This window comes from Micromys minutus (assembly GCF_963924665.1).
Source record: "Micromys minutus genome assembly, chromosome: 13".
Taxonomy (NCBI): Eukaryota; Metazoa; Chordata; class Mammalia; order Rodentia; family Muridae; genus Micromys; species Micromys minutus.
The window spans coordinates 13511659-13536436 of NC_137982.1; the positions used below are offsets into that span (position 1 = coordinate 13511659).

Genomic DNA, 24778 nt, shown 5'->3' on the forward strand with positions numbered 1-24778 from the left:
ATGGAAAATATTAAGGGAAAGATATTGCAACTGAAACAGCAGGCTGTAGTAGTGCGCGGTCGCAAGGCCCCAGTTAAGCACAAGCAGATCTGCAGGTGGGCCGTTCCCTGCTACAAACCAGCTCTGGTGCATCCTCTACTCAGCAGCAGGAGGGCCTGGCCAGCTGAGAGCCACCACTGTGCCAAACAGACTGTGCAGGGTCTCACTGCTCGGATGCTTCCAGAGAAAGGAGGAGGATCGATGGGTTCCTTTGTAAACAACTTGTGCTTTTAGGCTGTGGCCAACTTCAAAGGGGAAAAACTTAATCCAGTCACAAATGTACATCTTCAGGCTGATTGTTTTACTTAAGAAATTATGTGATTGTCTAAAACTGGATTCTTGCAGGTAAATGACAAATGACAAAGGAAAGTTAAGCATGGCATTTAGCAAGCAGGAAATATACTGTTCAACCAAATGCAGGTGCTATTTCCTCCTTAAACTAATTTTCAGCAAAATCTGATTTCTTATATTTTTGGTTGTGAGCTTAGCCTTTAACAGCCGATCCTTCTCTCCAGCCCCAAATCTGATTTCTTATGAGTGAATACAGACTTCAACATCAAAGTTTGTGCTGTGATACGATGTTCTTTTATGGGTCTGTTTCTATAGATGAGGCCTGGCTCAAGTGTGGTTCCATCCACACACATTTGTGCAATACAAACTTCAAGTTGTTACTAATGACTAGACTTTACCAGTGGCTTAGCTCTTGTTTTGAAATGATATAGAGTGCCGCTAACATCAGGAATTCCATTACACAAAGAACCAGGACAGCTCAGTGGTAACTTACCTAAAATTAAATCTAAATCTGAAGAATTACCAAAGTTTATGGTACCTGTCTCTATCTTATGAACAGGAAGGAATAAAGATAGCAGAAAGAAGAGCCTCTGGCTTTAGCAGTTACCCAGGTACAAGCATTCAGGATAGGCAGTAATAAATTTGTACCCAACAGCCAAAAATATATTAGATAGTTTTTGATAAAAAGAGTAGATTTTAAGATTTACTTATTTATGTATGAATGTTTTGCCTCCATATTTGTGTGTGTATGCACTCTGTAAATATAGTGTCTGCGCTCGCTCTCTCTCGCTCTCTCTCTCTCTCTCTCTCTCTCTGTGTGTGTGTGTGTGTGTGTGTGTACTCTCGAGAATGCTCGTGCACTCATAGACAGCATGCTTGTGTGCATTCTGTGCAAATGGTATCTGTAGAAACCAGAAGAGACCATCATATTCCCTGGAACTGGAGCTACTGGTATTTGAGAGTACTGATATTGGGAACTGAACTGAGGTCTTCCACAAGAGTAACAAGTGTTCTTAACTAACGTGCCATCTCTCCAGGTCCCACAATATAGATTATCCAGAGATCACAGAAACAGTCCTTTGAAAACGCTTAGTGTCTGTAAAACTTTGTAAGGACACTCAAAACAATTTTTGGGAAACAGTTCCAAAAAATTTCACAGATTTGAAAATGTATTTTATCACCCCGCCAATGTTGCATGAGCTAATAAAGTTGGAAAAAAATCTTAGAGGACAAAGTAAAAAGATCCAGGAATTAGCACAGAGGATCTGCGTTCAAGTCCCGCCAACAGAGCAGCAACTGAACTTCAGATCACTGAACTCTGCATTGTTATCTGCCATTTACCCAGTTGTCACAAGAACTGAGTAGGGTGGTGAATGCTAAAAGTATTAGGCATGCTGTGCTCCAAGTGAGTGAGGTGCACAGCAATAAAATACAGATGGGCTAGTACAAAAACCACTGGAGGGAATCTAATGAGGGTAACAGCTGCTCTTATTTTTCCTAAAACTCCATTTTTTGATTGTCTATGGTTAAAAGCAAAAAAACATTAAAGTTCCTTGCATGTTTCTGATGTAACTTCATTTCTATCAAATAAAAGTTGATTTTTACCTCAAAGTTCAGGCTAGATTTTTAGAAGAGAAATCAAATGGCAAAGAAAAACAAAAGCAGTGCTGAGGCCCTGACAGCAGTGAAGGAAGGAAGCACAGGCAAGCTCTGAGCAGCCTCCTGCCCAGAAAAGATTTCAGCTCTATCCAGCTGCATCCTCTGAAGCTGTTTGCTTTGACATCATAATTACAAAATGGTGCAAGGGCTGTGAGATCACAAACAGATGATGACTTAAAGAAGAACAAACATCAAGAAACAATCTTTTTCTGGCCAAAGACCTTCCAAATGATAGGGAAACACCATCAAGGGAAAAAAATTACAAAACACAATAAAAACTCAGCATTCAGGTTCTCAATTATACTATTTACATTGGCAAGCCAAAGAAAAAGCAAACATCTAGGAAAGAATCCTTGCTATAAATCTAATAAAGCAGGTGTACACCAAGCCCTACAAACCCTAAAGGAAGAATCAAAGAGCACATGGATGTATTCTGTGTGCTCTTCCAAGAGGAGGGCTGGAAATTGACACAACTTCCTTGAGTTCATTTTTACAAATCATCCCAATATCAATTGAGATGTCTCCAGGATAGAATTAGAAGAGAAAAAAATATTTATAAAGAGCAAAAGAACTGGTTGACAGTTTTGAAAAAAGAAAAACTGCTGAAAAACTCATGCTATCTGATTTCAAGACTTGCTATATGCCATGGCAATCCATCTGGTAGTGATAGACACAGAGGATCATGGAATAGAAACGTCATAAAACAGACTTCCACAGAGTCGATTTCCAAAAGTGCAAAGATTATTTAAGAGAGGAATCTTTTCAAGAAGTGTGCGTGAGCACACATGGCCATGTGTATACGTGGGGGAGAAGAATAACTCAACTTAAATTTTATACATCTTTAAAAATCAATCAAACAAAAAACCAAAAAGACAGAACAAAACAAAACAAAACCCAAAAACCCCCCAAAACAAGAAAAACAAAAACCACAGAGACAGATATGATGGCATGCATGTTGGTACTTTAATTCTAGCTCAGAGGCAGGTGGATCTCTGAGAGTTTGAGGCCAGCCTATCTAAATAGCAAGCTCCAGCACAGGCAAAGCTACATAATAGAGACCCTGTCTTAAACAAACAAAAACTACCAAAAACCACATTAGAATAGAGCTAAGGTCTCCAGGTAAAGCAAAAAAAAAAAAAAAAAAAAAAAAAAAAAAAAAAATTACAAAACTTTTAGGAAATAAAGTGGAACACTCATCGTGATCTAGAGTTAGGCAAACAGACAAACAGATCCTGGAGATATATTCTCAAAAATTAAGACTGATAGCCATTTATATGGCTCAGCCAGTAATGGTTCTTACCAACAAGTCTGATTATTGGAGTTTGATTCCTGGAATACACTGAGGAAGGCAAGAACAAAGCCCTGGAAGTTATCCTATGACCTCTATAAACATAGCACCAAGCATGTCCACCATTTTCCATTTTAGTTACTTTTTTGTTGCTGTGATAAAAATATCATGAGCTTTAGAAGAGTTTATTTGAAATTATGGTCCCAGAGTATTAAGAATTTATCATGGTGGAGAAGCATGGCAGCAAGTGGCAGACATGGAGGTAGGAGGTATAGGAAACCAAGAGCTCGGGTCTTCTACAGCAAGCATAAAGCAGAGAGAACAAAGTGGAGGTGGGATGAGGCTTCTAAAGTCTTAAAGTAGTAGTTTACTTCTTCCAGCCAGGCTCTATCTCCCTATAACTTCTCCAAATGGTGCAAACAAATGAGCATCAAGTGTTCATATGTCCGAGCCTAGGGACGACACTTCTTATTCAAATCATTGCATTCCACTCTCTGGCCACATTGGCCCAGGACTATATTATAATGCAAAATGCATTTTAGTTCAACTTTTAAAGTCCCCATAATCTTCAACAGTCTCAATACTGTTTAAAAGTCTCTTCTGAGCCTCAAGGCAATTTCTTAATTGTAGACCTTAAAAAAGTCAAAACGTATTTAACATACAATGGCACAAAATATACATTACCATTCTAAAAATGAGGGTGGGTCAAACAAGAAAACACTGAACTAAACCAAAACCCAGAAGGACAAATTCCAAATCCAAGAGGTCAATTTTCCATTGTCAAAGTGTTTAGATGCCTCCTTTATAGGCACCTTTGCTGCCTACAACATACATCTCTCTCTTGGGCTAATTCCACTCCCTGTGTGCTGGTCTCTCCACAGCAAATATCACATATCTCTGGCATCTCCAATATTTTGGGGTCTCCACTGCAACACAAACTTCTCTTTCATTACTCTACACCATGGCCTTTCAAGGCCTGTTACCCTCTCAGAGTCTTTCCACATGGACTCTGCTGTTACTCTCTCCCTGATCTTGATGACATTTTAAAACTATGAAGGAAGAATCCATGACCCCTTTACTGTTGTATCTAAAGGCAGGGCCATGTGGATGACAATGCAAAGTTTGGTCACTTGGAATGGACCATGTCTCCTTTGACATTAGCAACATTTTATTTTTAAATTCAGTTGATTTCTAGCAGCAGAAAACTCCTAGGCTCTTTCACAAGTCAGAAGCTTAGCTGGGTGGGGTCCTGACCTCTTGGCACCTGTTTCATTGTTCTAACAGAGCAGGCATTGTCTTAATGGCACTAGGCTCCCCAACAAATACACCCTCTTTTCCAGCACATTCTTGGATTATAGTATTAAGCTTCCAAGACATCTCATTGTTCTTTTTCATGTGGACCTGCATAAGTGTAACAATCATGCTACAGATTCAATATTATGGTGTTTTGAAATCTTTGCCAGCAGAGAAATTAGCCCATTTTTTAATTTAGTCCAAGCAGGTTCTTAGGACAAGGGCAAAAAGCAGCCATATTCTTTCCTAAAACATCACAGGAGTGGCTGTTGTCCTCTGCAGCCTCCTGAGTTTGGTCTGAGTGCATGAACATTGGTCTCAGCACTGCTGTGTTCAGGCTTCTGCTACAATGGCTCTCTTTAAACTCTGCTTACATCAATCAACTACTAATTGATTTTTTTAGTCCCAAGGTCCAAAGTATCCCATATCCCTCCAACACGTATCATGGTCACAGTTCTCACAACAACAGATTACTTTCTGGTGCCAATTTCTCCTCTATACAACATATACACAAAATCAGAGAATAAATCAATATTTTAAAAAGATTTATATGTTGCATTCATCTACTGCTCTCAATTAATGAAGACCATCCAAAGCCCCAAAGAACTGATTTTTAAATCATACCTCTGACGAGATATTTCTACCATAAACAATTCTGTAATTATGATGTATATAAAAAACAAAGTTTTAAATAATAAAAATAAATCAACAAGAAACAAACAAAACCAAAACAACCTGTGACCAGCCATTTTGCCAAAGATAATCAGAGGGCAAATAAGCATAGGTAAATCAGTCCTAAATCACAAGGCATCAGAGAATTACAAATTATCGCTACAGCAAACACTGCTGCTTATAGAGAATAGGTGACATAACCAATCGGGAGTGATATAATGTTCTGGTGAAGAGTCAGGACAGCTGAAACTTGCATTGCTGGTGCAAATCTAAGTCCAAAAGAACACAGCCACTGGAAAACCACAAGGCAGCCTCCCACACACCTGAACACATCCTTAGTACACAGCCCACATCATACACACTCCCAGGCATTTACTCAAGAGAAACAAAAACGTGTTCACACAAAAAAATCTGTACCCACAGGTTTAAAGTGACTTTATCACAACCACAGAAACCACAAGCAGCTCTGATATCCTTCCATAGTCAATAGGCACACTGTGCATTAAAGGCTGTATCCAAATACCTACTCATCACACAAGTCAATCCCAAGCATAATAACAGCATGGACAAGCCTCACATGGACTTTGCTATGTGTAATAAGTTGATTCCACAAAGGAAGCACATATGATTCCATTGTAGCATTTCAGAAAAAGTGAAACTATGAGAATCTATTGTCACCAAGGATTCAGAGTAGAAGAGTCTGACTACAAAGAAGAGCACAGGGGCATGGGGAAAGAGTTACAAATAGTTTAGGAAATAGATACGAAGCTCTATGAGTTTGTCAAAACTATATAAGTGGACATTAGAAAAAGTAAAGTTTTACAGTGTATGATTATAAAAACTGGGCTCTGGGAGGAAAAGAACCCTCACTATAGGTAAGCTTCACTGTCTCTTAACTCTTTGAGCCTTGTTTTCTTTGTCTGTATAATGGGCATAGCAGAGCCCTTCAATAAATACGAGTTGTCACTAAATTTTAAGTTATAGAAATATAGGATATCAAAATTCGAAACCATTTAAAGGCTATAATGATATTCTATATAATATTCTGAAATCAATGGAAATCACCTAATCAGAGAGAATCTCCCTTTGTAAAACACAAACTGAGGGCACAGTTGGGATGCAGTAGTGAAACACTAGCCTAGAATTCACGAGGACCTGGACTCAGTGACCAAGCACTGTAAAAATAATGTATATAAGCACAAGAAAGGAAGGAAGCAGAAAAACAGGCATGGTGATATGGGCATGTTAGAAGGCTGGAACATGAGGATTGCAAGTCTGATGACAACCTAGGCTATATGACAAGACCCTGCCTCATTAGACCAGTCAACCAGTCAGTTCACAAACACTGATCATGTATATAATCATCTGTATTTCCCTATCAAGGGTCAACATTAGAGCTAATTGAAACTTGTGTGCCTGTTTTCGGATCCTGTGCCAGGTAAATGTGGAAACAGTTGATGTTCCATATGTCACTGACTTCTTGGAGTCTACAGTTTCATATTCAGCACCTGCTAGCACCCAGATGGAGAAGTATATATGGGAGGAAAAATATGAATTCTAGAGTCAGAGTTAACTTTAAGTACCGACAAATAAGTAAGGCCTACTCTGATACACCCTCCTGCTAATTGTTTTGCTGGCTTTTATGAGACAGGTTCTCCCTGTGTAGCTTATGGTGGTCTAGAAGCTGTGACTCATCTGTTTCTGATTCCTAAGTGCTAGAGTTGCAAGTGTTTGCCATGCTCATCCTTCCTTTCCTTTCTATGAAACAAAGCTATGTGTCCCTGGAAGAGCTGTTGAAGGGAGAAATATACACAGACACACAGAAGCACTCCTCTAAACACCACTAGCTTCCAGCATGAAAAGTTCTACCTCAGTCCCTGATACTACAACACTCCAAAAGAGCCTTGGAAATGAAACTCAGAAAAAACATTACTTTTACTTTATTTGTCTTACTAGAGTTCAATGCCTGTGTTGGGATGCATTACTGTGAGGCAACATCATGTGAGTTTTTGCTCCTCAGGACAGTTCCTTGTGGGATACATTACTATTCTCATCTTTTAAAGACTGGAAACAAAAGTCCAAAAAACTGAGGATGTGCTTATGCAGTGGTAGCTAGGAAAAGAAGAGATGAGACCTAACTCCTTGCAAGGAACAAATGGCATTCACTTAGAAGGCTAGTAACCTTCCCAAAATTAACTATCTGGTAAAAATCAAAGTACCCCCTTTTCTACTATGGCCATCTATAATATATATTTTAAACACTTCTTCCAAGGGACACATCTTATTTTTGAAGATTTATTATCAACCAAGACTTCCAAATCACCAGAAGATCCTACCTTTAACAAAACCCAAATCATGGAAGCTAGCTACTTCCATGAGACTGAACTTTCTTCACTAATAGCAGTTCATTTAATGAGGCCATTTAATGATGCAAAAGGCACCAATAATCTCAAAAGCTTTTCTGGAATATTTGAAAGCTGAGCCACAAGTATAGAAGAGTTGGAACTTACAGAGAAAGGAAACTCAGTGTACCCCTGGAGTCACACAGCTCACCAGGTGACACTAGAATCTTGCCATTCATGACCTAGTAGCCCTGCTAGCTCAGGAGCCCAGGTTACAATATTCTATAATGATGCCAGGAAAAATCCTGAGCACTCTGAAGACCTAAGAGAAAAAAAAAAAAAAAAAAAAAGAATAACAGGGGCCTTATACCTACCCAAGCTAATTAACTTTGAGAAAATATAGTCATTTAGAATATTTTTAAGTGGTAATAGCTACACACAACTTAAATTTGAGGGTAAAGTTGTTTATTTGGTTTTTTAAGTAAACAGAAAGGGTGATGTGTAAGTTTATGTTAAAGCAATACATGATTGGACAGTAGAGAGGTAGGTGGGGAAAGGTCTAGGAAATCGGAAGAGAAGGCAGTAGGTGGAGCTTATAAGCTTATTGTGTAGGGGGTTTGTGGATTGAAATTTAACATATAAGCCAGTTTGATTAAGTTTTTAAAAAAAAAACAGAAAAATAAATGAGGACTTGTGTTTAATATCCCACCTAAAAGTCACAAAAATGCCAATAATTAAATGCAATTTAAATTGATGAGGATTGCAAGTCTGTTGTGCATTAGGAAGACAGCACAAAACTTACCCTATCTCCCTTACCATTCATTACAAACATACCAATGAGAATAAGAAAGGAAATATTCAAGAAACATGAATTATGGCAATAAGGGCCTAATAAGCTCACTGGACCTTCATAAGATGGCTTTGATTTCAATTCTTTGCAAGTCTCAGAAGATACTTGTCTGCATCATGGGCAGTCAGCCAGTCCAATTCCATCATGTATACACGTGCAGTTGATCAAGTTAGGCACCACTCAGTATCAAGAGGATGACTAGAAGAGAATATAGGACTCAGACCAAGTCTTCAGGTGCCAAATCTTTCCTGCATAACACCTTGATGCCAACGATCCCTACCTTTATGGATCATCAATGCCATGAAATCAGCAATCTTAAAGTCAATTATAGGATATCAACTCAATTTACTCAATACTTTTAGACAAAACAATTTATTAAGCTTCATTTGGTTAGCTAGTGGAGTATAGTAATCCTCTCTAAGTTACTTTAGTTTTGTGCTAGATTAGAATTGTTTCTAACATCTAATATAAAAAATGCTTTTAGATTTTTTAAAAATTTGACCTTGAGTTGAACCTGGTCCTTAAAGGATAATGAACTATGTAACTGAGTAGTTCAAATTATTTTTACTTAAAAAAAAAAAAATCCCATTTGAGTTTGGGAAGTGAATATGGACATAACAGAACCAAAGATTTTCATGTGCATCCCTTGATCTTTAAAATAGTATTATATAACAACAGAAGGTCTCCTGCACTTGCTCTACCCACAGAACTTTTCAAAATCCATTCTTCCCAGAGGATTTTTCAGCCATCAGCAGCACTTCAAAGGAGGCAGAGAGTGGATGAACATAAATCACAAGCAACTCACTTTATGAAAGATTTTGCAAACAATACTCTTGAATATACCTGCTTCTCACAGCAATCCATGCCCACACCTCAGAAGTGAGTGAAGAGAACACGTGAGAAATGCTATTCATGTTTTGTCACTTGCTTTCTGAACCACTGATACCAGCAAACACAAATACCCTTCTGAGAAAGTTATATGAAAAAAGTCTGTCAAAGGCCATTTAAAACAGCCTGCTAGTTCAACATGCTCAGCCGAGAAAACTTCCCAGAAGAACACGAAATTGAAACAAGAGAAACAATATTCAGGATGCAAAACCCTGAGCATATTAACAGTCACCAGGGGACTCATAACCAGAATTTGGTAAGAGGGTTTTAAGAATAGACAAATGAAATTAAATTTAAGACATATTTAAGTTAGTATACATTTCTTCAGTACAGATTCAAAATAACAAAAACAGTCAGGAATTATAACTCAAAACCTTAAACAATTGTTCATAGATTTTACTTTACAAAGTAAAAACCTAAAGATAAATAATCATCACAAGTTTGTACATTGCTGACATCTGGGCCAGATTACATCAAAAACAGCCTTCCTGTTCAACATAGCACAAGAGAATTTAAGAAAAAAATTAAACCTGTTCCTAGAGCCATAAAGAATGAAAACCCGCTGAATCAAGAGCTTCTGAGTATGTATGGGTGGGTGTCTGTGTGGGCACATGCTTGTAGTTATGTTTTTTATTTGTTTTGTTGTTTTTAGTTTTTTATTTCAGGCATTTTTCAGCACATCAATGTGCTTTACTTTTCCCCTTGTCACCATTCAATAGTGATGCAATGATCCAAAATCTTCACTCAGTGCATTAATGGAGTAAGTCTCATATCTTTAAGTGCCAAAGGAATTGGCCACTGGTAAGAAACCATTTGAAAAACACCAGCAACTTTTGTTAAGGCTGTTGTTTTATAGTCAAATGCCATTCAGAGCAACTTGAACTGAACCTTTCTACTATCAAAGAGAGTAATTCACTGGGTTGCCTGGGATTTGGTTGGCAGACCATTCCAATATTTATCTGAGGACAACTTTCACCTTTGGCTAGAAAATACTAACACAGAGCTTGAAACTGACCAAAGTAAGAGAAGTAAATACTACTGCAAGACTTACTGTGGACTCTGAGCTGTGTACTGAAATGATAGCACCTACAGAGCTTGTCTATTGCATGTTCCTGTGTGCCTTTGTATACATGCGTGTTCTGAACAGCCTACTGAGCTTTTAGCCAGAACATAATATGCAGTCTTCACCAGGATCCAGAAGTGTCTTAAAGAACAAAGTGTTTTTAAGGACACAACCCAGCTTTCCTCTGATTTTCTTCAGTGGTTAGGAAAAGAACTCAGTCATGTTTTTAAAACTAACCCCAGTTTCAAATAATTACCTTGTCAATACTGAGCAAGCACTGTGGGGAAGGGCAAGAGAACAAGTAACAGGGCCTCAGCTTTTATCCGAATTGTCAGGATTCTGGGTTTTCTTATTAAAAATAAATGTTAAAGCATTTATTTTTCCTAACTTACACAATTAACTTTTTAACAAAAAAATTACTGGGTATAAATAAAACTAAGGGAGAAAGCAGATTTGAAAGCACCTGGGAGGGACAAACTGAGAAAGAAAATGAAAAAAAATCTCAGGCCAGCTTTGATAGGACCTGTAGCTAGCTGAAAGTTCTTTCAGGTTTTCTGTTCCACTCTTCTGAGATGACGAACTCACACTATCTTTTAATAAAAGGCTTGTATCTGCCTTTGATGTATGAAAGACACTCCCAGCTGGAGGAGAACATAGGAAAGATTTCAAATATTTGCTTCAGCTGCAGAGAGATATTAATGAAAGTTTAGAAAATGAAGTAGCATTAGGAGGGAAATCTTTAGAAAGAAATGTCGTGCCGTCACTCTAAAAAATCTTAGTGGAGAATGCTTCAATAACATAAACTCTAACAAATAATCTTGTACATACCAGAGTTCTTTACCCTTTTCTACCTGATCCAGAACACATTCTTAATCCTCTGTTATGATAGAAAAAGGGCTTCAGAGAATTCGCTTTTCACACAAAACACCAAGGGTGAGACTCACATACCAAATGCAGAGGCCATAAAACCCAACAAAATCAATCAGCAGCTCCCCACTTGAGAATTTTACAATAAATTCTTATGAAAACAAGAACTATGTTTGTGTAAGAACATGAGCACTCACAGTAAAATCTGGGCAAAGGGGACCTCAGCAAGGGTTTGGAGATGTCTGCAATAATCTCTGCCTGCTAATGCTCTACGGTCATGCTCCTATGATTGTCAGAAGAAAGAGAAAAGAAGAAAAACAGGCTTTCTTAACCACCTACCCACTTAATGGTTTCTACTGACAATCTAATTTACTCTCAGCCCAATACATAGGAAAAACAAAACAAAGACTCAACATCACCAAGCCGCTTCCCATCCCTCTCAACTAGCCTACAAAATGCTGCTTTGCCTGAAAGCCAGGAGAAGTTCTAGAGGAAGCAAATTACATCAGACCTTCCTTATGATTTCTTTTGATGGAAGAATGAGAGAAAAGCACATAAAAATATTAAGTTGGTTACTAGAAGAAGATATTGTTAACCCCTAAATTAGATTATTATATAACATGATTACATATGTGAATGACTTTACAAAGTTGGTCTCAATATCTGTATTTTACAGATGTGGGAAAAATGAGAATCAGACAAGTCAACAGGTGAGATGCGATAGATGGTTAATAATTCAGAACTTAGTTTTAATTGACACATAATATTTGTATTTATGAGTTACAGTATGATACTTTGATACATAAGTCAAAATTGAATATAGTTTTGGCTAAAACTAAAAGCTCTCTCTTTAGAATGTCAGGAAATTAAAATAGTGTCATCTACCTTCTGTGAGAAACTTAAGTGTTTTAAGGTACAGAGGAAGAGAAATTGCATATACACAGCATGTCTGTCATACATGTGTGTATGAGTAGGTAAATACTGACAATGAAATAAGTTATCCCAGCAAAATATCCTCATTTTGTAAGTACCTAACTTGGGGGCATGTATTTTTCTAGGTTCTATTTATTGCAAGTAAATTTTCATGCCCTCCTAGAAAACCCTCATTTTTTCCTTACAAAGTTTCCATATTTCTGGGCCAGCGTGACATCCTTGTTTTCTCACCACACATGCCCGGCTGAAGTCATGCCGAACCTCAGCAGCTTTTTGAAGTGATAAGTCTGTTGTAGAATTTGTTAAAAACTAATAACAATTTCAACACCACATGTAAACAAATATTCTACTCCAACATCCAAACTTTTACATATTGATAAGGAAAGGAGATATCAACCATCTTTATACCCAGATATCTCAAGATGACAACAGGTAGCTAAGACAGCCTCTTGGTCCACCATCAGCATCTCAACAATATTCAAATCAATTGCCAGCTGAAGACATGTTTCCTCTTTTAGCCCAGTTTAACCATCTCAAAGTTTCATGCAACGGATTTCAGACAATTTAATCTTCTGAATTGCAGAAAAGAACCAGAGGAGGTATTTGTTTCTTGTCTTCTATGTATGTAAGGCCTATACTTGTCTCTTTCACAGGAGAAACTGCTTAACCTATTTTGCTCTTCAGTTTCCACAGTAAGGGAAGAAAATGAAGAAATATATTGTTGACCTTTTAGCTTGAGGGAAGCTCAATTTTGTCACGTAGAGCTACATAGTAAATGGGGTATGGAGATGACCCCCAAATGGTTATTTCCTTTCAGTTCTCACTGCATGCCAGAGCAACCCAACACCAGAGGATTTGCTCCAGCATTTTTGAGGGAGAATGACAAGATGAGATCATCCATGAGAGAAGAAAAGGACAGCTCCTGCCCTCCCCCTTCTTTCTTGTCTCCAACAAGAAATTAATATCTCAAGATAACTCTATCTGTCCCAGCCAGATCACTTGAAAGACATGTTCAATTAGGGACACAGCATTGCTTCTGGAGTGAAGGGCCATCACCCTGCCCTGGAGTTCAGTCTCCTCTGCACACACATAAACACAAGTGCACAGCGCCCCAATGCTGTTGTCCCTTCAGCCTTCCAGCACTGCCAGTTGGCAAACCCAAGCCAGGAAGTTGTCAATTCCAATTGCGTTTAGGCCATGTAGTCCTATTAAAGAAGGCTTGCTGGTTAAGGGGCATCCTCTGTTTCCAAAGCATGGGAAAAAAAAAAAAAAAAAAAAAAGAAAGAAAGAAAAAAAAAAAGGCTGTGCTTAGATTGGAGCTGGCAACTTCCACTGACTAGAATTTTCAAGGGGCTGTGAATGAGTTTAACAAAGGAGGTCTGTGGCTAGTTTCTGGCTGAAGTCCATGTCAACAGTTTTTAAGGTCACAGGCCACACTAACTAACATTTATTCCCAGCAGACCCTGTTCTAAACACAAGCTGTACGTAGTACAAATTTGGAATTTTTCTGTAATCCCTTGAGATATTCCTGATCCTTCCACATGTTTCTGCTCAATTAAAAACAATTCTCACTTCTCACCACAAGAGAGGCCATACTTGTAATCTCAGACCATCCTTAGGGTAGATGAACAAAAACCTGGCAAATCAAAGGGTTTGAGTGGGGAAGGGAAGGAATTCAGCTGGATCACACTGAACAGTGCAGACAGCTCCCCAGGGGCTCAGTTTTTGAAAACATAAAGCGGGTTATTGACAGAGATCCTGAGGCCATAAAAAAGCAGGCTTGAGGCACGTATTGGGAACAGGCTCCTCGTCATTTTACACAAATAAGATGAAAACTTCTAAGAAAATTAAAAGGTCAGTCAGGTGGGTGACAATGAAAAGGGCAGACGCTGAACACTGCCACTGTGACTAGCAGAATGATTTCACAATGCAGATGAACTTTGAACATTTGTGAAATCAAATGCTTGAGATCAATATGAGACTTTACTGCAATTTGTGGGCAACCTTCACCCCTACCCCTGGCAAAAAGGTGCTTTGTAGCAACAACACATTTTATAATGATAGCAGCTTTAAATCTTGTAAGACCACATGAGATTGAACACCAAAGATATATCATGTACTGTGTATGACATGTCCAGAAATAAAAAGTTGCAATCCTCCACGCCATCATGGGAAATACAAAACTGAGGCTCAGGAAGTGATGTGACTTGCTCGTGTTCTTAGAGCTAGCAAAGGGGAAAATGTAAAGCCAAGTGAAATCCCCAAGGTCAAATCTCTTCTATATACGTATCACTGTGCTGCTTCCTCCCCTGACATTCTGAACTTAGAATGGTGACATGCATTGAAAATGCAATTTTTATAAATTAAAACATTTGCAAGCTATGGTAAAACGAGTGTTTAGATGAAGAACAGGTGTTCTGTTTGCATATATGTAAGTGCACCATGTACATGCAGTGCATACAGAGGACTAAAGATGGCATGGGATCCCTTGAAACTGGAGTTACAGATAGTTCAAGCTTCCATGTTTATGCTCAGAACCAAACACAGGTTCTCTGCAAGAGCAGCAAGTGCTCATAAACACTGAGCCATCACACCAACCCACTCATGGTTAATATTTTAATGTTTAATGATCCAACCATTTTTATACATTGCTTTATAAAATAGAGATATCATATATAAAAATTTGTCTCTTGCTTCCTCTTTCTTATATAACAACTACACCCTAGATGTTTTCCATGTCATCAAAGAATCGTCTACAATTGTAATGGTTCATAGTATCTAATTTAATTGTCTAATTCTATAATCCTATGCTTTTAAATTATAATTTTCATTCTATACATTATGCTATGTACCCTCACAAAAATGTTCATAAAGTATGTATAATACAAATAACATAAAAACTATGACATATAGTCAGAGCACAATCCAAGCATTTTCTGTAAATATATTTGAGTTTTTTCTAGAACATATTCCCAAAAGTGGGAAGAAATATAAAGATTTTAACTGAGTATTTTTATTTATATAGGCACACTGGACCACTTTATACACTGACCAACAAAGTCAGATGCCATCAAGTGTCCTTTTCAGATTTCTGTTATGTGACAGCACAGATTAAGCCACTTCTACCGCTTGTCCAGCCAAAAGCAGAGATAAGGCTGAGAGGAAATAAAACTGCCCCCTGGAGTTCAGCATTGTCTTGCTGCCTTGTAGACTTCGGCAGCACCAAGGAAACACAAGAGCAAGTAAGTGGCAGTTTCTCATTTCTCCGCAGCTTGTTCCATCTCAGAAATGAACACTTTTGCTAGCAAAAGACTTGACATTCCAATTCCTGCATCACTCTGGCCTTAGGTCACCTGAGAGAAGGCTGGGGCAGGAGGAGGAGATGGCCTGAGACTGGCTGTCAACATCAGCTACTGCTGCTCCCACAACAGAAGGCACATCTGTCTTTCTCACCGTACAGACTCCTGCTTCAATAGCAGGTCACTGGTAAAGAAGGCTGCTTTTTATTTACTTTCCTTTCTTCTTTTCAAAGGTGACTTTCTTTAAACTGTACAGCTTGTTACTGCTGTTGAGTTGTGACTCCCTAGAGGATTATGTTCTAAGTGTGTAGACATCTATGTAGAGAAAATGCATACCAATCTCAACTACTTCATTGTTTTATTAATTAAAATAAGGAAGTCATATGTCCAACAAAGTGATGATCTGATCAGACCCCAACATCCATGAATTGTTTAAAAATCCTAAGGGCCAAAGAAGGGCCCTTGTATAGACACAAACAAGAACATCTGCAGACAATCCCAGGGATTACACACTGATAAAAACTATGTCCGGGGCCTTACAGCTAGTGAAATGATTAACCTGCCATGCCAACAGGGCCCCTTTCTCCTAAATGATCATCCAGAAAAAAACAACAGCATAGTGTGCATCTTACTTTTAAGAAAAGAATGACAAAAGAAATCACACAGCTGGAGAGAGAAACACAAACACTAAAAGGCAGGGTGGGGGGGGGGGACCTTCTGTTGAACAGATTGAAACATCCAAGCTTCTAAGCTTTCCTTTAAGGCACTGGGCAGAAAAGCTGATGTCTCTCAGCTTTGATGCCCAAACTACCCTAAAACGTCAGGCTATACATTTTATATAGTAGGGTACCCTCGGGCGAGAAACCATAAATAGCTTAAAATGAGATTCCATCTGCTTCTGGATATTTCAGCAGCACCTGCTTTCAAGGTACAAATCTGAGAGCTGTCCCCACAGCTTTCTTCCCCAGCCCCAAATACTTGTTTTAGACTGAAACATCTCTCACAGAACCCAAAAGAATGTCTGCCACCGCACCTGCCTGAGGAAATGGTCCACCTTCACCTTTTTCCTTGACTGTACCTGAAGAACACTGGAACAGCTAGAAGAAAGAAGCCAAAGCTCAAAGCCAGACTCCTTGTTGCCTGAGCTTTCCAAACAAAGTTTATGGTTAAAAACTGAGCCCAAGACCAAAAAGCATGGAGGCCATGGCCATTGCTGCCATTTAGTTAGGAAGACTGCTAAAGGAAGAGGCCTCCACCAAGCACTACTCAGTTTCCTAAGTCCATGTGCCAACATGCAGAGAGGAATATCTGACTTCAATGGAAACTCAGGAGCAGTAATGAGAATTCCTGTGAAAAATCAAGTTATTATTCCCAGAGTGACATGCAGCATCATACTCAGAATTACCTTGAACAAATAGCAACAGTTGAAATGCCCACCTCAACCCTCAATCTGATTGTACTCCATAGAACTAAGTCTAAAATCTGGGATATAGAATAGGCTTCAAATCTTAGTTATATCCTACCAGCATTTGCACAGTCAGGCTTTTCATTTATGAGCTGATGAGCTTACTTCTCTCATCTAGATACACTCTTTTCTCAGGGCCTTACCACTTCTAACTGGTAAGAAGGGTTTCTCATATCTACTCCCTGGGTTTAATGGAACAGCTAGAAGAAAGAAGCCAAAGCTCAAAGCCAGAGCTAAGCAATTACTAAGCTAATTAGCTAAGCAATACTTAGAAATGAGCACTGTCTAATCTGTGGTCCAAAAGCACTCTACATAAACACATACATAATAAATAATATATTATACATAATCCTTACCCTTAGGTAGAAAGAAATGCAGAAGTGAAATGAGAGAGAAATTTGGAATCTCACAGTTAGTATATTGTACTCAAAGGCATAATCACTTTAAGATTTGGTAAATTATAAGAAGTACTTACTGCTTTCATTTTGTAATATAAAGTTCAGCTTAGCAAAATACTGGCCAAATGTGAGGTTTTCAAATGGGAGCTTGTAGACAGATCTCTAAGCAGTTTGACATAAATAAAGAGCAAATACCAAGTACTATGCATGGTTCCTGCTAGATACGAATACATCCTCAGATACCTCCCTAAATAAAGATCGAAACTAAAACTATTTGAGATGATACCTTGATAAAGGGTTATTTCTGGGTCTGAAGAAGAGGCTCTGATTAAGAGCACTTGATGCTCTTGCAGAGGCATAGGAGTTCGGTTCTCAGCACCCACTGGCCAGCTCAAAACCACTTGCAACTCCAACTCCAGTAGATCCAGACTTACAACTGTTCTTAATGTTGGCATTTGAAATTTAGTATTAACAGCAGGGTATTGCTAGTGCATACCTTTAACCCAGCACTAGGGAGAGCGAGGCAGGCAATCTCTGAGTTCCAGGGCAGCCAGCCTGATCTACACAGTGAGTTCCAGAGCTACACAGAGAAACCATGTCCTAAACTAAACCAATGTCAAACCAAACTAAACAAAAAAAAAAAAATCCAAAAAAACCAAAACACCAGAAATTTAGTATTAACTATTATCCATTCATTTGTGGTAAGAACTAGTCAAACATGGCAGTATATAATAAATTTGATGGTACAGTGACTGGGTATTAATGAGATTTGTTCACACTCCAGTACAATTAAATTTCTTTCAAAGTCAACTAGGTTTTTCAAAGTTTTTTTTTTTAAACAAGCACAGGCTATATAATAAGATTCTATCTCAAAAATCAAACAACAGAAATCCTCATTCTTCATGGGTACATTCTAATGAGGAAAACAAAAACTAAAAAAATCTAGTAAACTATGTTTTCTAAAGGCTACCTACATTCAAAAATGAATGAATCTCTGGAAGTTTCAAAGAAGCCCTTACCTTTTTAAGTGGTAATTAGTATGAAATGACTTTAATAATAGTAATAACCACACTTATACCAGCAAATATTTTACCTTTATTCTATTAGATAACTAGACCCATCCTTTCATTTCAAGTCTTGACCACCCTCTTGTTTCTTTCTAGATGCACCTCCCTTTCTGAATGGCAGATAAACAGTATCTCAGTAAAGTATTACTTTATAGGTTGGAGATACACATTTGATTAAGACATAGTCTCTACCTATGAAGAGTTGACTATACAACTGGAAAAAGATAAAAAGAGAGCAAGAATTATAAACAGATGACTGGGGTACATAAAGACTGAAAGGTGTGTTCAAAGGAAGGAACAATGACGCTTGCTGAGGGAAGATTACTCTGAGAGGATGGGGAGCTATGTGAAGGCAAGGAAGGACAATGGCTCACAAACTCCTGAAGTATAGTAAATAAGACTGGGAGAGCAGCCAGAGAGAAAGTGATCCTAAGAAGCGAAATATACCTATAGTGGAGGCTATGTCCACACAGCCACCATTACTGGAAGTGGCACCCCTCAGGACAAGAATGGAAAAGAAAAAATGGCTTACATACATATCTGAGTCACAGCACTTGGCACATTGTAACCAGTGCCTGGGCATCAGGCTTACTCAAAGAAAATAGCAACAAGAATAAAACTAATATTTGAGCTAGCCACAAACTGTAGCCTCTGTCTCTAGGCAACCCAGTCTCCACTGAACATGGCACTAACAGAAGACCATTTTGTATGCTATGCTTAATTTAGCAATGTTCTCAAACCAACACAGAGGAAGTGCTACACACATGTCCTTTACATAGACTGTGCATCGGCATTTTCCCACTTTCATCAAGTACTTTAAAAAAACACCTTCCAAATTCATGTAAGATCCTTTGTTTTTAGGGACTCCAAGGAATAGTGCCATATCTGGTGTTCAGTGGTGGTCTCTGCTGTTGGGAAATCTGGCATTCAGCAGCAGCCTTGGTAAGTGGTAGTTCATGTTGTCAAGCCCATACATAACCTTTATCTTTGCCACGATGGTCATTTTATTCATTAGCCCATTGGGCAATAACAGGGATGGATGGGCAAAGAGGCTGACTGTCCACAGGAAAAAAAAAAAAACATTCTATACCTGATTATTGAACTCCTCCTCAACTGCTGCTTTTGATGAACGTTTACATGGAACACAAGTATCTTAACATCCTTTGCCCATTTGGAGAGATCTATTGACACACCTCTTCCATAGGTATCTTTCTCACCAATTTTCTAATCATGTTCTTTCCAAGTCCCTAACCATCCAGTCACTCTACTAGCTACAGCCCAGGAATCAGTGAACAATTGTACATCTGGCCATTTTTCCTTCCAAACAAAATGCATAACCATGTGTACTGCCTGAAGTTCTGACTCTGAAGATTTCCCTTCATCAGTATCTTTCAGGGCTGTTCCAGAAAGGAGTTAAAATGATGCAGCTGTGCACTTCTGGGTGCTGCTTGCATAAGGTACAGTAAGCCAGGCCCTAGTCTTCTATTTCTCAGTCAACTGATCACATTTCATGAGGCTACAAGTGCACACTTGTCAGTGGATACGATTTAATGAGAGTAGAAACCATAGACATTTTCAGCAACGTTTCATATAACTTGCTTGTGCCTCCAGGACCAGCCCCAGCCCAATCACACATGTAATGCTTCCATTGGATTATGGAAGTGCTGCTATGCAGGTCCTACTTTATGACTTGGTGAGTCTGATAAGACCCAGCTATGAGCAGCTCCAGTCACATGGCAACTTGGTGGCCCATTGTCAAAGATTCAGTTTCCACTAAGGCCCAATAGTAGGTCGAGAGCAGTCTCTCAAAAGGAGAATAGTTGTCTGCAGATAATGGTAAAGCCTTGCTTCAAAATCCCAAAGGTCTTTGTGATTCACCTATAGGGACCTGCCAAATGCTCCAAACAACATCTCTATCTGCCACTGGTATCTCAAGTACCATCAAGTCTGCTGGATGATATGATCCAAGAGATAGAGCAGCCTGCACAGCAACTGGATCTTTTGAGAAGCCTTCTCCTGTTGCAGGCCCCACACAGAGCTAGAAGCTTTCTGACTCATTTGGTATATGGGCTGAAGTAACAGACCCAAGTGAAGAATGTGCTGTCTCCAGAATCCAAATAGGCCCACTAAACATTGTGTTTCTTTCTTGGTGGCAGGAGGAAAAGGGGACAATGACTTATACTTCTTCTTAGAAGGAATATCTCTACATGCCCCATGCCACTGAACTCCTAAAAACTTCACTGAGGTAGAAAGTCCTTGAATTTTGTTTGGGTTTATATCCTATCCACTGATGTACTTATGTTACCAACAAGTCTAAAGTGGCTGCTACCTCATGTTCACTTGATCCAGCCAGCACAATGCCATCAATATAGTGTTACAATATGATACTTTGTGGAAGAGACAAATGAACAAGATTTCTTCTAAGTTACGACACAGGGCTGCAGAGATAATATATCTATCCTTAAGGAAAAACTGTAATGATATAATGTTGGCCTTGCTAACTGAAATCAAATTGCTTCTGGTGGTCCTTATGGAAAGGTATTAAGAAAAGGCATTTGCTAGATCAATAGCTCCATACCATGAACCAGGAAATGTGTTTGTTAATCTGCTTGAGTAAAGACACCACATCTGGCATAGCAGCAATCAGAGTCACTAGTTGATTGAGTTTTTGATTGTCAGCTGTCATTCTCCAAGATCTATCTGTCTTCTGCATTGGCCAGATAGTAGAGTTAAAGGGAAAATTAAAGGGAATCACCACCCCTGCCTGCATCTTTCAAGTTCTTGATGGTAGCACTAATTTCTCCAGTTCCTCTGAGGACATGATACTGTTTTTGAGTCACTATTTTCCCTGCCAGAGATAACTCTAAAGGCTTCCATTTAGCCTTCTCAACCATAATAGTCCTCACTCCACAGTCAGGAACTCAATGTAAAAATTTTGCCAACTTCTAACTATATTTATCCCAATTACACATTCTGACACTGGGGAAGTAACCAAAGGAGGAGTTCAGGGATCTACTGGATATAATGTGACTTACACTGTAGCCCAAAAGCCATTATACATCTGACTCCATAAGCACCTACTTTAACTGAAAGGCTACTGTGTTTCTTGGGATTGCCCAGACTCTGTTAATTCAGAACCAGTATCCAATAGATCCTGGAAAGTTGTTTTGTTTCCTTTCCCTAGTATACAGTTACTCTTGTAAAAGGCTGTAGGACTCTCTAGGGAAGGACTGTAGAAAGGCTAACAGTAAAACTCTTAGGTGTTTAATCAAGGTCCTTCCTCAGGGGTTTTGATCTGCAAACTGGCTCAAGTCTGAAAATGGGATCATGGGTCAAGATTCCCTTTTGTCATGATCCAGTGGAGCCTTTCTTTCAGATATGTGAGAATGTTTCTACTTATATAAATCAAAAAAAATGAAATATGCTTCTTATCTATTTCATGCCTGGAAATACCATGATTGATTAGCTAGTACCAAATGCCCAAAGAAGTCATGCCACCATAAAATTCATTTTGTGTTTGCTGATCATTACAGATCAGGCCATTAGAAACATTTCTTTGTCTATGCTACCCATTACAATAACTAGAATCACCTTGCCTTTTGCCATTCAGTGCTTGACACCTGGCCCCCGCTACTTTGGGTCCCAATTAAACCCAGTGAATTTAATTCATCTAGTTGAGCAACATCATCTCCAACACTAAAGTCTGGCAAAAGAAAAGGATGACAGCAAAACTCTTCAATGTGCTGGTGCTCCTCTTATCTCCTCTTATAGGATTAGTCAAGGGCATGTCTTCTGGGCCTTCCCATCGGACAGGATAAGGTTTTACACAGCATAGCCTCTCCACTATTACAATTTTCCTGAGCCTTAGAATCCCTTCATCAACCCTAACCAAGGGACATCAGGCATCTCTAACTCCTTTTCAGTAGGCCATCTTCAGACAAATGCTTCAGCCAACTACTCAAACAGACTTTCAGCACGTTAAAACCTAAAGTCTCTTCTCAGTGGTTCCATATCAATAAACGCAGTCTAATACAGTTTTGTATTCCTTCCACCATTATCCCATACCCTTAAAATCAAATTCTACATATACTCCTCAGACTTCTATTTGAGTTGCAAACTCATTAAGCTCTTTAGGAGTATAGCATGCCTCCTCATGGACTACACTTTCTACCTCCCCTCTGGGAATCTTCTTAGCCTTAAGTCTGGTTATAGCTGTAGAGAAACTATAGGTGGCCCCTAAGGGATATGACTGGCGTTTTCTTCTGAGAAAGTTCACTACTGGCTTAGCAAATAATAAAGGATTAATGCCCTCAATCAAGGGTGTAAACAACAGTATTTTAGGGGGAAGGAGTGGGAGTACATCTGCTGTGGGTAGAGACTACTTCCCCGGGTGAGATAAACCCTTGAGAATATGAAGGATCAAAGATCTCTGATTCAAAAGGGTCCTTCCACATACCCCTATTCCAAGTTATAGGACCCCATTCATTACCAATTAATGTCCTCATTTTAACTATCCATAATGTCCAAAGCTGGGACTTTTCACTGTAATTCAGCCAATCTCATAATAATTTTCCAAAACTTGAGCTCTGTGTGTGTGTGTGTGTGTGTGTGAGAGAGAGAGAGAGAGAGAGAGAGAGAGAGAGAGAGAGAGAGAGAGAGAGAGAGAGAGAGAGAGAGAGAGAGACAGGAGGCAGGCCCTGCAACACCTACTTAAGAGAGGCAGATGGAGAGGAGAGGAGAGTGTGTGGGATGCCTTTACCTCCCCCTCAGGAGGCTCCCCAGCAGGAGCCCACAGAGCCAGCAGCTCCAAAATCAGATTTCCACACATCCTCCCACCCCAGAATACCTCACCCCTCTGGCAAAAGGAAACAGAGCATTAAGCAAGTGTGGCTCTGGTGTGCAAGGGGATTTCAGAAGGCCTGAAGATGTCTTCTTACACTTCTGCACTTTTCTGGAACTTCTACAGAGGTAGCCAGGTTGGGAAGTTATTCAGACACTGACCCAAAGAGGGCAAATGTGATACTCCAAGGAGCACACAATCAGCATCTGCTGGCTGGCTTGAGCTAGACACATACTTTATTAATAATCTTACATACACAAAATGTCCACAGGGAAGCCTAACAGACTAATTTCTGACAGCTCCAGATAATAGCAGGAGGGTCTGAAATCCTGACAACCCTCCAGTCTCTGCATACCACTAAGGAGCAATGAGCCCTTCCCACCCAAGGGATGTGATGCAAATAAATAAATACAATTATCTGCAGGGCTCAAGTGCAAGAGCAACACCACAGAGTACAGTGACTTGTGGGAAACAGATAGGACACCAAAACAACAGCTGGAAAACTTAATTACAGAAGGACTATGCAAAAGCTGACAACTGTTTCAAAGAAACAGCCAATGGCTGAGGCCCTTCTCCCTTACCTTAAGATACAGAAGCAGCTCTTGGCTCCTGAAGATAAGCGGCAGAACCCAAATCTCTGTTTGCTGTCAATGTCAGTGAGCACAAACGTGAAGTTCTGGCCAACTTGGCTAACTGTGAGGCTGTAGAGAAGACAGAACAAAGGGAGAGATGAATGTGTGCTAAGTTTCCAGATAAAGTATCTAATCATCACAAGTCATTGAACCTGTTACATTTCCTTTGTGGAACTTTGCAAATGAGCTAAAAATTTACACACTTCAAGGGAACAGACAAGAAAGTGGAGGGAAAGGGAAGGAAGGGAGGAAGCAAGGACAGAAGTAAAGGAGGAAAAGGAGAGAGGAAAGAAGGTGAGGGAAGAGAATGAGAGAAAGGAAGCTGCTCTAATGTCCACCAAAAATAAAAGTCATCAATACTCTCCAATGTGCCTGATTGAATTCAGGCCCTGGGTACCTGGGTAAATCAGCAAGCAATCAATGTTAAAAGAGGCAAGCCATCACCTCATTTATAGAGGACAAGAGCTGGGACAAGTGCTGCCTAAGGTCTGACTTGGTGAGTGTCAAAACACTGTTTTTTAAGCCTTGCTGTGACTCCAATGGCCATAGCACCAGCTCACTGGCATCAGAGGTCTTAGAGTGTCTACTTTGCACCAGCTCCAGTCAAATATCTAATGTATCATTTCATCTATTCTTGTGATGATTTTGGAATTTCAGTAATATTCCCATTTTTTTTAAGAAGAGAATATTCAAGTGTCTAAGGAACTGAGTCAGGTTCAGTGAGTGCTAAGAAGAGCCATCATAAACACTCGAAAGGAAAACAGACAAGGCTATGTCTTGTTCTCCTGAATCTTTGATACTTTCTGAACTTTGAGGAACTTATTTATTATCTTAGAGGGCAGGAGTATCAAAATGTTAAGCAAGTTTTAAAAAATTAAAGCAATGTTTCAAG

The 24778-nt window shown here is 39.2% G+C and overlaps 1 protein-coding gene across 4 annotated transcripts in view; it reads right to left on the minus strand.

The window, feature by feature from the left end:
* The window catches only part of DENND1A (DENN domain containing 1A), a 460146-nt gene that overhangs the window by 286156 nt on the left and 149212 nt on the right, over positions 1-24778 (minus strand). For all 4 annotated transcript variants that reach the window (XM_080927212.1, XM_080927210.1, XM_080927211.1 and 1 more), the window contains exon 5: positions 23836-23955. In XM_080927212.1, coding sequence (XP_080783338.1) covers positions 23836-23955 — 120 coding nt within the window. The remainder of the gene's footprint in view (positions 1-23835; positions 23956-24778) is intronic.